The sequence below is a fragment of the Entelurus aequoreus genome, linkage group LG15, assembly GCF_033978785.1.
Source record: "Entelurus aequoreus isolate RoL-2023_Sb linkage group LG15, RoL_Eaeq_v1.1, whole genome shotgun sequence".
NCBI lineage: Eukaryota > Metazoa > Chordata > Actinopteri > Syngnathiformes > Syngnathidae > Entelurus > Entelurus aequoreus.
The window spans coordinates 39,518,129-39,534,731 of record NC_084745.1 but is presented as its reverse complement, the minus strand read 5'-3'; the positions used below and the strand labels follow the sequence as shown (position 1 = coordinate 39,534,731).

The 16,603-nt window shown below is 37.0% G+C and overlaps 2 protein-coding genes across 7 annotated transcripts in view; both read left to right on the top strand.

Annotated features, from left to right (window-relative positions):
- slc12a7b (solute carrier family 12 member 7b) overlaps positions 1-3,961 on the top strand; it is a 148,623-nt gene extending 144,662 nt beyond the window's left edge. For 3 of the 6 annotated variants that reach the window (XM_062021515.1, XM_062021519.1, XM_062021520.1), the window contains exon 26: positions 1,351-3,961. In XM_062021515.1, the coding sequence (XP_061877499.1) occupies positions 1,351-1,442 (92 nt within the window). In that variant the 3' untranslated portion in view covers positions 1,443-3,961. The remainder of the gene's footprint in view (positions 1-1,350) is intronic. The other 3 variants (XM_062021517.1, XM_062021516.1, XM_062021518.1) reach the window with 1 other exon arrangement.
- Positions 3,962-5,215: 1,254 nt separating this feature from the next.
- gfod1 (glucose-fructose oxidoreductase domain containing 1) overlaps positions 5,216-16,603 on the top strand; it is a 44,530-nt gene continuing 33,142 nt past the window's right edge. Inside the window, exon 1 of the mRNA XM_062022075.1 lies at positions 5,216-5,834. Within this exon, the coding sequence (XP_061878059.1) occupies positions 5,582-5,834 (253 nt within the window). The 5' untranslated portion in view covers positions 5,216-5,581. The remainder of the gene's footprint in view (positions 5,835-16,603) is intronic.

Below are 16,603 nucleotides of genomic sequence, written 5' to 3'. Positions count from 1 at the left end.
ATTCACAGGGACTTTTATCTCCACGACAATACATCGGCGTAACACTTTAGCTACGGAGCTAACGTGATAGCATCGGGCTCCAATGCAGATAGAAACAAAATAAATAAACCCCTGACTGGAAGGATAGACAGAAAATCAACAATACTACTAAACCATGGACCTGTAACTACACGGTTAATGCTTTCCAGCCTGGCGAAGCTTAACAATGCTGTTGCTAACGACGCCATTGAAGCTAACTTAGCAACGGGACCTCACAGAGCTATGCTAAAAACATTAGCTATCCACCTACGCCAGCCAGCCCTCATCTGCTCATCAACACCCGTGCTCACCTGCGTTCCAGCGATCGACGGAGCGACAAAGGACTTCACCCGATCACCGATGCGGTAGGCGGCCCGGAGACGGAGGAAGTCAAGGTGAGGTCGGCGGCTAGCGCGTCTGCTATCCATCTCAAAGTCCTCCTGGTTGTGTTGCTGTAGTCCGCCGCTAATACACCGATCCCACCTACAACTTTCTTCTTTGCAGTCTTAATTGTTCATTAAACAAATTGCAAAAGATTCACCAACACAGATGTCCAGAATACTGTGGAATTTTGGGATGAAAACAGAGCTTTTTTGTATTGGATCCAATGGGGTCCGAATACTTCCGTTCTCTCCGTGACGTCACGCGCATACGTCATCATACATAGACGTTTTCAACCGGAAGTTTAGCGGGAAATTTAAAATTGCACTTTATAAGTTAACCTGGCCGTATTGGCATGTGTTGCAATGTTAAGATTTCATCATTGATGTATAAACTATCAGACTGCGTGGTCGGTAGTAGTGGGTTTCAGTAGGCCTTTAATATTGTAAATCCCACATTCTTTATTTTCATGTACATTCTGGGTGTCTCATTCAGTAAAAAAATGTTTTAGTTCCATTTCATTTTTTTAAGGTGGTCTGTCTTAACGTTTTTAGCTTTCAATCAGATGTTATTGTGAGTTTTTGTATTAGTGTTCCTAAAAATAGATATACCGGCCCCCAGACACATTTTTTTTCTCTAAATTTGGCCCCCGAGTCAAAATAATTGCCCAGGCCTGTTTTAGTTTGTCCTAAAGACCTTTGACCTCTCATCCAGGCACTCACCACTTCATGCTCACAGACTAGGAAGGGCAGCTAAAGTCTGAGAGGATGGTGCAGGATTCAAAGTGTTTGAGTATATTGAGTAAACGTTTGTTTTGATGAATCATCAGCGACCATACAAGCTGATGAAGAGCGTTATGAGGTTATTTGATCACATGTGTAGTATTTATTAGAAATAGGATTATGTTAACAAGCTGATATTATTTAACCTCATCCTTCACCACGCTCTCAGACATGGAGTTCTTGGAGGTTCTCTTAGAAGGTTTGAATCGAGTCCTGCTGGTCCGAGGTGGCGGCCGTGAGGTCATCACCATCTACTCTTAGAAAGGTCGCCGCCCTCTGATGCACACGTGGGGAATTACAGTCAGCGGGGATTTACGTCCCGGACAGGAAGTTAGCGATGTCATGATGGATCCATGCGAGGTCAGCAGGACCTCCAACAACAGAGACGATTCCTGCGCCGAGAAAACAGAAATAGACACTTTATATTTTTATCCATCACGTTACTATGTTACGTTTCACTTTCTTGTTGTGTTCCACCTCGTCGTCTTCCTGACACTTTTCTCCACCCAAACCTTCACGCTCACAAAACAAGTACAGTACGTCAGGCTCCCGCATGTTCACACAGTTCTTTGTTTAAAACATTGTTTTTCATGGCAATATGGTTGGATGGCGCTATCTGCAGGTGAAAATATGCTGCAGATTAGAATCCAACAGAGGGCGCTGTCTCACAAGGTAATTTATTCAACCTTTTGCATTAGGAAGATGCTTTAACAAGACGTGATGTTTGTAAGTACACCTTTTTAAAATACTGTATGCATATTTAATAGGTACAATATTGTATACATATTTGGTAAGTACAATACTGTGTATATGTATAATTAAAATACTGTATACACATTTAAAATGTACAATATTGTATACATATTTGATAAGTACAATACTGTATACATGTCTTTCTTTGCTAATGTATAAAACTTGTTTTAAGAACAGTGAGAGGCATATTTAAATAAAACGTTTTTAGGACCTTTTTTTTTTTTTGGAGGGTGGGGAGGGTAATCTAGGTACAGTAGGGAAGGGATTTATATGACCCCATTTCTGGGTGGATCTCGCATGAGAGGAAGGTAGAGGGGGCTTAATCATTTTGCAATGCAGTCTGCTGAAAATGAGGGAAAGCGGCACTCTACATAGTAGCTTACGTTGAGGGCAAAGTTGAGATTGCCGCAAAACCCATTTTTAAAAAAATCCTCTTCCTGCTGTGCATAATCCACAAGCAAGGATATTGTCAGTTATATATTTCACATATTTTAGTCTCTCGGAACATTCTGAAGCATTATGGATAACATTTTTAGCTTTTTTGTGTGTGTTGTATTCACGCACACAAAATAACTTGTTCAATCGCGGCGTTCCATGTAGTAGTACTACTTGCTTGTAGTAGTAATACTACTTGCTTGTAGTAGTAATACTACTTGGAAAGCAATGTAGTAGACAAGTACATTATGCATAATGTCAGCACTTCAGTTGGACTAATTATATTTTGGCTAATATTTATCTCTGATAGTGGGTTTTTTTTCAAAGTAATATTTTATTAGTTTGAGGACACGACAGAATTAAATCAACACAATCTCAAAATGTAGTAGTACAGTAGGAGAAAGTGCCAAAAAATTGAAATATCAAATTCATGCGGTGACATTTTGGAATATGCAAAGAAAAATCAGCTGCAGACAGAATTTTGAACAATGAATAATAAACATTTTGTCAGCTAACACAAACTTCATGAATTTCATTTTCACTTACATTTCATTGGTTTTAGTATAGAAACATCTATTTTTCAGTGTGTCAACCTGTTAGGAAACCAAGAAAATACTCAAAAATACTTGTGAGGTTTGCAAAATGTTTCTTTGCCATTCATATCCTCGCAGTTTCTTTCAGTTGAGTACCATATTCTTTTTATTAAGTCCTATTTCCTTGCAGTTGTTTTAGTCTGGTGGTCATATTGACTTCATATTGTGTGTTGTTTGTTGTGTTTTTCTTCAGTTGTTGTGTAATCACATTGTCACACACTCTAGTGCAGGAGGGTCTAACTTTTTCCACCCAAAAAAAGTATCTTTGCTGCATAAAAGTAGTTTATAAAATACATGATTTCAGTTATTGATAAACTGAAACATATTTGTTGTTGTGTTATTGCTGATAAAGTAATTTAAGAAAGGATAAAATGCACTTTGGACCCTACTGCTTTAGTGTGAACTTGTGTGTGTAAATTTGTATCAACCGAGGCAGGAAGGAAGTTTATGGAGATTAATCTATTTGACTTTTACTTGTCCAACTCACTTTTTACTAAACATTCATGCCATGTTGTTGATAACTGACATTTTTTATCTTTCTTTGTTGCTTTTAGCCTCAGGTGGAAGAAATAAAAACGGTCTAGTTAAAAAAAATTTAAAAAAAGGAGCCCCAACCCAAATTATATACGTTTATTTTTGTCTTTAATTGTGTTGCCGAGCTCAGTGGCACTCAAACGTCATCAAATATTTATCATAAACAAAAAAACAGGAATATGATATCTACCTCAAAAGGCAAATCAAAAACTCACTGAAACAATTTGTTTCACCAAAAAGGGAAAAAGAATTAGAAAAGTCTAGAAGGCGATGAAAAAGTGTGTTTGTGTGAATGTGCAAATGTTTGTGTCTTTGTGTGTACGTGCGGCCTTACAGGCTGTGAAAGAAATCACATTGTGTGGGAGCATACAGAAATATTATAGTAGCTTTGTTATTAAATTATATTTGTGCCTCAAGTAAATATTAAAAAAGTGCTGAAATCAAAGTCGAAGTTGTCTGTCTGTTCTTCTAACAAGAATATATAAATGTATATGAATGTACATAAAATACTTGTTTGTATTTTATTTTAGATGTTTTTATTTTAGTCATTTCCTTTATTTTTCTAAAGCACATAGATATTTGTAGTTTTTCCATATTTTGGAGTCTATAAATAAACATTGTGATTTTTTTTTGTTGCATAACTGAACAGAAATGTAAAAGTTATTTTCTTCTCTGTTTACTAACTTGACGTTAAAGTTGTGCATCAGTTTGTCATGCAGCGCACTGCCACCTACTGGTCAGCTGTAATTACATTTTGACTACAATACATATTACTACAACTTTAATGTTGTTGTTTTTAAATACTTTATCTTCAGTAACAAAGTAAAATTCTAACATACTATAATACATACTACAATGTATATACTATCGACTACATGTGTTACATAACATCAGGTTTCACGAGGTACACATGTACTTTATGCTGTTAATGTAGAACGACAGGATTACTCTAACAACAAAGTGCTCTTTACATGTCTTTTAAGGCCCTCTAGTGGCCAAAATGGGCAAAGCTTTGGGTTGGGCGATACTGCACGTCCATACTGATACCAATACTTTTTAGTTGATCATTTTTTCAAACTCATTGAATGAGTTGATCACGATTACAATCAGAATAAAATACAGATATATATTTTCGGCAAAAAAACATTTCATCAACATGCCTATTTGTAAACAATGATGATACATAAAAATAATACCATAAATATTTATGAAATAAAATTGTGTGAAATACAACAACTATATAATATGTGATATAACAGGTATTTGTTCAAATAAAGAAGATACCTAAAAATCAATCTCGTCAACCGCCACGCTAGTCGATTTGAATGATCTGCCCTACGTGGGAATTATTGTATTGATTATTTTAGATTACAGATGGATGATAAAATATTACGTCATGTATTAATATAAAGTAAAATATACTAATGTATATAAAATGAAAGTTAATAAGACCCGGAAATTGAAGGGTTAAAACAAGAGCAGAAAAAATAAACTAATGTATCACACTAAAGCACCGTCTCTGACCTTATAGTAAAAGCTATTACATCAACCACTGATTATACTTTTTTTCGACTGTAAAATCCATACTTAGTCATAAAAACCAATTAAAACAATTCAAGAATGTATGACACATGTTTTGGACAAACTAATAAACCTGATTAAGGGATTTGGCGAGTGTGTGCTTTTACTGTGAAAAGTCGGCAAGAGCATGATCCGGTGAATAACACGCAACTTGACAAGCAGTTGAAAGCCGCAGCATCGCTTCGTTCGCTGCAGAATCTCCGAAGCAGAACAAAATCGACTTGTCAAATTTAGCACATTTTTGTTCCGTTTTTATTCCATTTCGCGCTTTGTGACGACATTTTGAGTTCTAGCAGGAGCTGGAAGCCGTACAGGTGCGCTGACACAGCAGGACGCCGCAATGGTGCGTTTAAGTGTCTCTTTTAACCACCGGCGATGACGTCAGAGAGTCCGTTTTCTGCCCCGGTAAATATCCCGGTGGGCTGAGGCGATGCTGCACGGCGGGTGCACGGTTGCAGGTGCATGGCCCAGGTGACGTCACAGCCGACGTGACAGACCGCCAGCATGCTTCCCGGTGTCGGCGTGTTCGGAAGCAGTCTGACCGCCAGAGTCGTCATTCCGCTGCTGAAGCACGAAGGATTTTCCGTGAAAGCTCTGTGGGCTCACACGCAAGAGGAGGCGGAGGAGCTCGCCAAGGACATGGACGTCCCGTTTTTTACCAACCGGATCGATGACGTTCTGCTGCATCAGGACGTCGACCTGGTTTGCATCAACCTTCCGCCGCCTCTGACGCGCCAGATCGCCGTTAAAACGTTGGGTGAGTGGCGGGGAACATTGGGAGAGGGGGGCGGGGATGCTGCCGCTGCATCCCGGTGATGATGATGTTGATGACATGAAACATCATGGAGCTTCTTGCTGACCCAAAGTGTATGAATATTCATAATATGCAAATATTAACAACAACCTGACTTGACACACAAGTTAGCACAGTTTATTTTACACAGTATTTACAATATACACTTTATACTACGAGTGAACATTCTGCAAATATATATCCCTATAAAAATTCTACAAGTAAAAGATAAATGGGTTATACTTGTATAGCGCTTTTCTACCTTCAAGGTACTCAAAGTGCTTTTGACAGTATTTCCACATTCACCCATTCACACACACATTCACACACTGATGGCGGGAGCTGCCATGCAAGGCGCTAACCAGCAGCCAGCCATCAGGAGCAAGGGTGAAGTGTCTTGCCCAAGGACACAACGGACGTGACTAAGATGGTAAAAGGTGGGGATTGAACCCCAGTAACCAGCAACCCTCCGATTGCTGGCACGGCCACTCTACCAACTTCGCCACGCAAGTACTCATTTGCAAGTACACATTCTACAAGTAAACATACTACAAGTATACAAATATTCTTATACACATTCGACAACTGCAAGTACACATTCTGCAAGTATACAAATACTCCTATGCAAATTCTGCAGGTACACATACTGCAAGTACGCATTATGTATTACAAGTGCACATACAACATGTACACATACAAGTACAAAAATATTATTATACACATTCTACAAGTATATATACTGTAAGTACACGTTCTACAAGTACACAAACACTCATACACTTTCTACAAGAACACATACTGCTAGTTATCATACCACAAGTACACATACTGCAAGAACACATGCGAGTGCACATACTACAAGTACAAATTCTACAAGTACATATACTACAAGTACACACACTACAAGTACACTTACTACATGTTCATATACTACATGTACACATACTACTAATACATACTGCAAGCGCACACACACATACTGTAATTACACGTACTGCAAGTACACATTCTACAAGTACACATATATTCTTATACACATTCAACAAGTACAAGTACACATTCTGCAAATATACAAATACTCTCATACAAATTCTGCGAATACACATACTTCAGGTACACATACTGCAAGTACACATACTGTACTACAAGTGCACATACAACATGTACACATCCTATACAAGTACACAAATATTATTATACAGATTCTACAAGTACATATACTGTAAGTACACATTCTACAAGTACACAAATACTCTTATACACTTTCTACAAGAACACATACTGCTAGTTATCATACCACAAGTACACATACTGCAAGATCACATACGAGTAAACATACTACAAGTGCACATACTACAAGTTCACATATTACAAGTACATGTACTACAAGTACACTTACTACACATTCACCTACTACATGTACACATACTACTAATACATACTGCAAGCACACACACTGCTATAAGAAGCTGTAATTACACGTACTGCAAGTACACATATATTTGTATACACATTCTACAGGAACACATACTTATAAGTACATATACTATGAGTACACATTCTACAAGAACACATACAAGTACACATACTACATTTACACATAATGCAACTACACATACTGCAAGTACACATTCTGCAAGTACACGTACAACAAGTACACGTACTACAAGTAGACATACTACAAGAACACATACTTCATGTACACGTACTGCAAGTACACATACTGCAAGCTACAAGTACATGAATGGCAAGTATGCATACTGCATGTACACTTACTACATGTATATATACTACATCTATACTGTACATACTGCAAATACACGTACTGCAAGTACACATACTACATGTATAAATACTACAAGTACACATTATGTACTGCAACCTACAGGTACACTGACTGCAAGTACACAAACAGCAAGTACGCATACTGCAAGTACACATACTACATGTACACATACTACAAGTATACATTCTGCAAGCTGCAAGTACACAGACTGCAAGTACACATAATGCATGTACACTTACTCCATGTATACATACTGCAAGTACACATTCGACAAGTACACGTACTACAAGTACACATTCTGCAAGCTGCAAGTACACAGACTGCAAGTACAAAAATAGCAAATACACATAATGCATGTACACTTACTCCATGTATACATACTGTAAGTACACATGCAAGTACACATGCTGCAAGTACACATTCAACAAGTACACATACTACAAGTAGACATACTACAAGTACCCATACTCCAACTACACATACTACATGTATAAATACTACAAGTACACTTACTGCAAGCCACAAGTACACAAATGTCAAGTATACATAGTGCATGTACACGTACTACATGTATACATACTACAAGTACACATACTGTAGTGCAAGCTACAAGTACACAGACTGCAAGTACACAACGGCAAGTAAACATACTGCAAGTGCACATACTACATGTACATGTACTACAAGTACCTATACTGCAACACTACATATATACATACTACAAGTGCACATACTACATGTACATTTACTACAAGTACCTATACTGCAACACTACATATATACATACTACAAGTGCACATACTACATGTACATGTACTACAAGTACCTATACTGCAATACTACATATATACATACTACAAGTGCACATACTACATGTACATTTACTACAAGTACCTATACTGCAACACTACATGTACATTTACTACAAGTACCTATACTGCAACACTACATATATACATACTACAAGTGCACATACTACATGTACATGTACTACAAGTACCTATACTGCAATACTACATATATACATACTACAAGTGCACATACTACATGTACATGTACTACAAGTACCTATACTGCAATACTACATATATACATACTACAAGTGCACATACTACATGTACATGTACTACTAGTACCTATACTGCAACACTACATATATACATACTACAAGTGCACATACTACATGTACATGTACTACTAGTACCTATACTGCAATACTACATATATACATACTTCAAGTGCACATACAACATGTACATGTACTACAAGTACCTATACTGCAATACTACATATATACATACTACAAGTGCACATACTACATGTACATTTACTACAAGTACCTATACTGCAATACTACATATATACATACTACAAGTGCACATACTACATGTACATGTACTACAAGTACCTATACTGCAATACTACATATTTACATACTACAAGTGCACATACTACATGTACATTTACTACAAGTACCTATACTGCAACACTACATATATACATACTACAAGTGCACATACTACATGTACATGTACTACTAGTACCTATACTGCAATACTACATATATACATACTTCAAGTGCACATACTACATGTACATGTACTACAAGTACCTATACTGCAATACTACATATATACATACTACAAGTACACATACTACATGTACATGTACTACTAGTACCTATACTGCAATACTACATATATACATACTTCAAGTGCACATACTACATGTACATGTACTACAAGTACCTATACTGCAATACTACATATATACATACTACAAGTGCACATACTACATGTACATGTACTACAAGTACCTATACTGCAACACTACATATATGCATACTACAAGTGCACATACTACATGTACATGTACTACAAGTACCTATACTGCAATACTACATATATACATACTACAAGTGCACATACTACATGTACATGTACTACAAGTACCTATACTGCAATACTACATATATACATACTACAAGTGCACATACTACATGTACATTTACTACAAGTACCTATACTGCAACACTACATATATACATACTACAAGTGCACATACTACATGTACATGTACTACAAGTACCTATACTGCAATACTATATATACATACATACTACAAGTACACATACTACATGTACATGTACTACAAGTACCTATACTGCAATACTATATATATATATACATACTACAAGTACACATACTACATGTACATGTACTACAAGTACCTATACTGCAATACTATATATATATATACATACTACAAGTACACATACTACATGTACATGTACTACAAGTACCTATACTGCAATACTATATATATATATACATACTACAAGTGCACATACTACATGTACATGTACTACAAGTACCTATACTGCAATACTATATATATATATATACATACTACAAGTACACATACTACATGTACATGTACTACAAGTACCTATACTGCAATACTATATATACATACATACTACAAGTACACATACTACATGTACATGTACTACAAGTACCTATACTGCAATACTATATATATATATACATACTACAAGTACACATACTACATGTACATGTACTACAAGTACCTATACTGCAATACTATATATATATATACATACTACAAGTACACATACTACATGTACATGTACTACAAGTACCTATACTGCAATACTATATATATATACATACTACAAGTACAGGATCAGCAGGTACACATAATGCATGTAGACTTACTACATGTACACATGCCGCTAGTACACATGCAGTCATGTCATGTGTTGTAATACATCACTTTTTAGGACAGCCAACATGCATAAACAGCGGAAGCCGCTTACGTTGACACCCATCAAAACTGACTGTCTACCTGATGTTGACATAAACGGTTGTCGACATAACTAGAACAAGCCTTTATTTTTCGCATAGTTTCACTGAAGTCCACGAAGGATTACCAGGAAGCCTTGGATTTCTGCTTTTAGATCCTCATACAACTTTTCCACATCCTCGACTGGCATTGCAATTATTTTACAGAACATAACTGAAACCCTTCATAACATTCAGCAGCTTCTCTATATTTTCATGGGTAAATGTTTGGATTGCATTTTTAAAACAGAGACTGATTTGTGCTTCAGAGTGATGCAGCACACTCTGAAGTTGCTCAGGCAGGAAGATCAGGAATAACAGAAGAATAAGAAAAAAAAACCTGCCATGTCAGTCGTCTTCTTGTTATTCTTGTTCTTCTACTACTCTGGAAATGTCCTCTTCCTTTGTGATACTACTACTATCAATAACACTACTACTAATACTACTAACACTTATACTACTACTAACACTAACACTACTATTACTAGTAACACTGACACTACTACTACTAACACTAACACTACTATTACTAACACTACTACTACTACTACCAATAACACTACTAATACTAACACTACTACTTCTACTACCAACACTAATACTAACACAAACACTACTACTACTATCAATAACACTACTACTAATAACACTACTACTACTACTACCAATAACACTACTAATACTAACACTACTACTTCTACTACCAACACTACTACTAACACCACTACTACTAACACTACTACTACTACTACTACCAATAACACTACTTCTACTAACACTACTACTTCTACTACCAACACTACTACTACTACCAACACTACTACTAACACCACTACTACTAACACTACTACTACTACTACTACCAATAACACTACTCCTACTAACACTACTACTTCTACTACCAACACTACTACTAACACTAACACAACTACTACTACTATCAATAACATTGCTACTAATAAGACTACTACTACTACCAATAACACTACTACTACTACTACTACCAATACCACTACTAATACTAACACTACTACTTCTACTACCAACACTACTACTAACTCCACTACTACGACTAAAACTACTACTACTTCTAACACTAGTACTTCTACTACTAACACGACTAACATTACTACTACTTCTAACACTACTACTACTAACACTAACACTACAATTACTACTATTACTAACACTACTAATATTATTACCGCTGCTGCTGCTACTACTACAACACTACTTCTACTGTTACTACTAACACTACTACTACTACTACGCCTACTACTATTGCTGTTACTAACACGACTAACATTACTACTACTTCTAACACTACTACTACTAACACTAACACTACAATTACTACTATTACTAACACTACTACTATTATTACCGCTGCGGCTGCTACTACTACTAACACTACTTCTACTGTTTCTACTAACACTACTACTACTACTACTACTACGCCAACTACTATTGCTAACACTACTGCTACTACTATCAATACTACAAATACTACTACTACAACTACTAACTACTAATACTACTACTACTACTACACTAGTACTACCACTACTAACTGCTATTACTACTATTACGACTACTAATACCACTATTACTACTACTACTACTAATACCAATACTAATACCACTACTGCTAGTACAACTTCTACTACTATTGACACTACTTACTATTCCTGCTCCTACTACTGAGTACTGAGACTATCATTAATCTTACTATTACTCTTGTGGCTGGAATGAGTTTAGCATGAAAACACCACAGTTCTTCATCAGAAGAAACTGGATGGATAAATTTGAGCTTTAATATAAAAATAAATGATACATTCCTCGTCAGTCATTGCTCAAATATTCCAAGACTTATATGGTAGTTTTTAGATAATATCCGGTGACAAAGTTGGTCTTTTGGTAAATGAATTTAGGTAAAGTTGTGCAGTCGGATTAAAGGTTTGACAGGCTGCATAATTCCTGTAGATCAGTGGTTCTCAAACTTTTTTCACCAAATACCACCTCAGAAAACACTTGGCTCTCCAAGTACTACCATAATGACCAACATTAAAATACATTAGCGTAGTAGGCCTAATTATTTATTAAAAAAGGGCAGATATTTTGTTTAACAAGTATATTTAATACTTTGGTCACTGTAACATCACACAGAGTTTGAACAGTAACACTGTGTTTGAATATAGGAAACTGCACTTTAATCAAGTGATTCTTTGGCGTACCACTAGAGGGAGCCTGCGTACCACTAGTGGTACACGTACCACAGTTTGAGAATCACTGCTGTAGAACATGTTTTGGTAGTGGCCGATGAGTATTTTACTGATTTTTGTCTTTTATTGTGTTTTCTTAGAGGATTTGGTCAAAGCCAACATGAGAATGATAAAAAATAGTCCAATGATTCTCAGGGTCACCTTCTCTACACATCTATTAAGATGCTAATATTTGCTCTGGGAGCGTTCTTGTGGGAAATGAGTTAGAGATGAAGAAAAGAAAGAAGAAAAAGCTTTTTCCTTCCAGTTGAAATTTCTTTTGTGCGTTTGATGAATAGAGGAGACGCTCTTTCATGCACGCTTAGTCAGCATTCCTTGCTCGAAAACCTCCTTGTCACCGCCCACTTTAAGCTCCGCCTTTCTTTGCTGTGGACTGACAACTTGGAAGTGAACTTTTGCTACGTGTTTGGGTTAAATCTTCACACGCGTCAAATATGAACTTTATTTTTACGCTAAAGTGCTGTTTGTAGAATATTATTACATTGGAACTTGTTCACGTCGACGTCATTAGGAGTGGTTGACTGATGTCAACATAAGCGGTTGTCAACATAACTGAAATTGAAACTTGCCATTGTTTGCATATTTACCCATGACTTTGTTCACATACATCATGTCAATGTGTGTTGATTGCATATTGTGTGTTGTTGACATGGTTTTCTTCCATTTGTGCATATGTATTATTAATATTCTTATCTTACCTACTCAGTGGCCTAGTGCAGGGGTCGGCAACCCGCGGCTCTAGAGCCGCATGCGGCTCTTTAGCGCCGCCCTAGTGGCTCTCTGGAGCTTTTTCATAAATGTATGAAATATGGAAAAAGATGAGGGGAAAAAAATATATTTTTTGTTTTAATATGGTTTCTGTAGGAGGACAAACATGACACAAACCTCCCTAATTGTTATAAAGCACACTGTTTGTATTAAACATGCTTCACTGATTCGAGTATTTGGCGAGCGCCGTTTTGTCCTACTCATTTTGGCGGTCCTTGAACTCACCTTAGTTTGTTTCCATGTATAACTTTCTCCGACTTTCTAGGACGTGTTTTATGCCACTTCTTTTTTTGTCTCATTTTGTCCACCAAACTTTAAACGTTGTGCATGAATGCACAAAGGTGAGTTTTGTTGATGTTATTGACTTGTGTGGAGTGCTAATCAGACATATTTGGTCACTGCATGACTGCAAGCTAATCGATGCTAACATGCTATTTAGGCTAGCTATATGTACATATTGCATCATTATGCCTCATCTGTAGCTACATTTGAGGTCATTTAGTTTACTTTAAGTCATCTTAATTCAATTTGTATCTCATGACACACTATCTGTATGTAATATGGCTTTTAATTTTTTGCGGCTCCAGACAGATTTGTTTTTGTATTTTTGGTCCAATATGGCTCTTTCAACATTTTGGGTTGCCGACCCCTGGCCTAGTGGTTAGAGTGTCCGCCCTGAGATCGGTAGGTTGTGAGTTCAAACCCCGGCCGGGTCATACCAAAGACTATAAAAATGGGACCCATTACCTCCCTGCTTGGCACTCAGCATCAAGGGTTGGAATTGGGGGTTAAATCACCAAAAATGATTCCCGGGCGCGGCTACGCTGCTGCCCACTGCTCCCCTCACCTCCCAGGGGGTGATCAAGGGGATGGGTCAAATGCAGAGGACAAATTTCACCACACCTAGTGTGTGTGTGACAATCATTGGTACTTTAACTTTAACTTTAACAGAGCTGCTGTGCGAATTCGCTTCTAGGTTTTACAAATGTTTCTTTTGGTGGTTAACAATCTAAAAGATGAAAACAAATGTGTATGTTGTGGTAGTTGTTGGCATGCTTTTATTTTGAAGCTCATCAGGAAGTCAGTGAGTGCATATTAGACAATTGTTATGAATGAAGTTGCCAATAATTACAATACATGTCAACACAAACAGACCAATCTCACATTATATGTCAACAAAAGCGGCACACCATGCATGTGGTTTTGACGGAAATAATAAACATGTGATAGAGTGATTGGAGCACATACTTGTTGGTCACAAAAAACATTCATGAAGTTTGGTTCTTTTATGAATTTATAAATGAGTCTACTAAAAATGTGACCAAATCTGCTGGGTCAAAAGTATACGTACAGCAATGTTAATATTTGGTTACATGTTCCTAATAAGGCGATTTTGGTAGCCATCCACCAGCTTCTGTTAGAATTTTTGACCACTCCTCTTGACAAAATTGGTGCAGTTCAGCTAAATTTGTTGGTTTTCTGACCTTAACTTGTTTCTTCAGCATTGTCCACACGTTTAAGTCAGGACTTTGGGAAGGCCATTCAAAAACCTTAATTCTAGCCTGATTTAGCCATTCCTTTACCACTTTTGACGTGTGTTTGGGGCCATTGTCCTGTTGGAACACCCAACTGCGCCCAAGACCCAACCTCCGAGCTGATGATTTTAGGTTGTCCTGAAGAATTTGGAGGTAATCCTCCTTTTTCATTGTCCCATTTAAAGCACCAGTTCCATTGGCGGCAAAGCAAGCCCAGAGCATAATACTACCACCACCATGCTTGACGGTAGGAATGGTGTTCCTGGGATTAAAGGCCTCACCTTTTCTCCTCCAAACATATTGCTGGGTATTGTGGCCAAACAGCTCAATTTTTGTTTAATCTGACCACAGAACTTTCCTCCAGAAGGTCTTATATCTTTGTGCATGTGATATTACCCATAATAAATTCATAAATAAATAATAAATAGACCTACTCTCTATTTTATGCTGCTGCTGTCATATATACTGTATATACTGTAATATTGTACATGGTCATTGGTTTATATTGTATATATGTTATAGACATAATATAATATATCTGTATATAAATTATTCTGTACGCATATTATGTATATATTCGTATATATGCTAGATTTTTTTATAGCTATATTAGTCTATTTATACCTGCATTGTCCTTTCCATCCTTACACTTTCCATCATTGTAACTGAGCTACTGTGTTGAACAATTTCCCTTGTGGATCATTAAAGTTTGTCTAAGTCTATAAAAGAACCAAACTGCATGAATGTTTTTTGTGACCAACAAGTATGTGCTCCAATCACTCTATTACAAAAAAATAAGAGATGTAGAAATTATTGGAAACTCAAGACAGCCATGACATTATGTTCTTTACAAGTGTATGTAAACTTTTGATCGCGACTGTATATACTGAACAAAAATAATCGCAACACTTTTGTTTTTGCTCCCATTTGTCATTAGTTGAGCTCAAAGATCTAAAACTTTTCCTATAGACACAAAAGGCCTATTTTTCTCAAACATTGTTCACAAATCTGTCTAAATCTGTGTTAGTGAGCATTTTTCTTTGCCAAGATAATCCATCTCAGCTCACAGTGCTGCAATATGAGGGGATGGTGATCAGGTGAATGGCACAACAATGTGCCTCAGGATCTCGTCACGGTATCTCTGTGCATTTAAAACACTGTCAATAAAATGTACTTGCGTTCGTTGCCCATAATATACGCCTGCCCATACCATTACCCCACCCCCACCATTACCACTCAATTCACAACGTTGACATCAGCAAACTGCTCTCCCACACGACGCTACTCACACTGTCTAACATCTGCCCTGAACCGTGAAAACCGAGATTCATCATTCATCCATGAGGAGAACACCTCTCCAACATGCCAGACGCCATCAATTATAAGCATTTGCCCACCCAAGTCGAGACCCCGATGAGGCCGACGAGCATGCAGATGAGCTTCCCTGAGTCCGTTTTTTACAGTTTGCGCAGAAATTATTTGGTTATGCAAACCAATT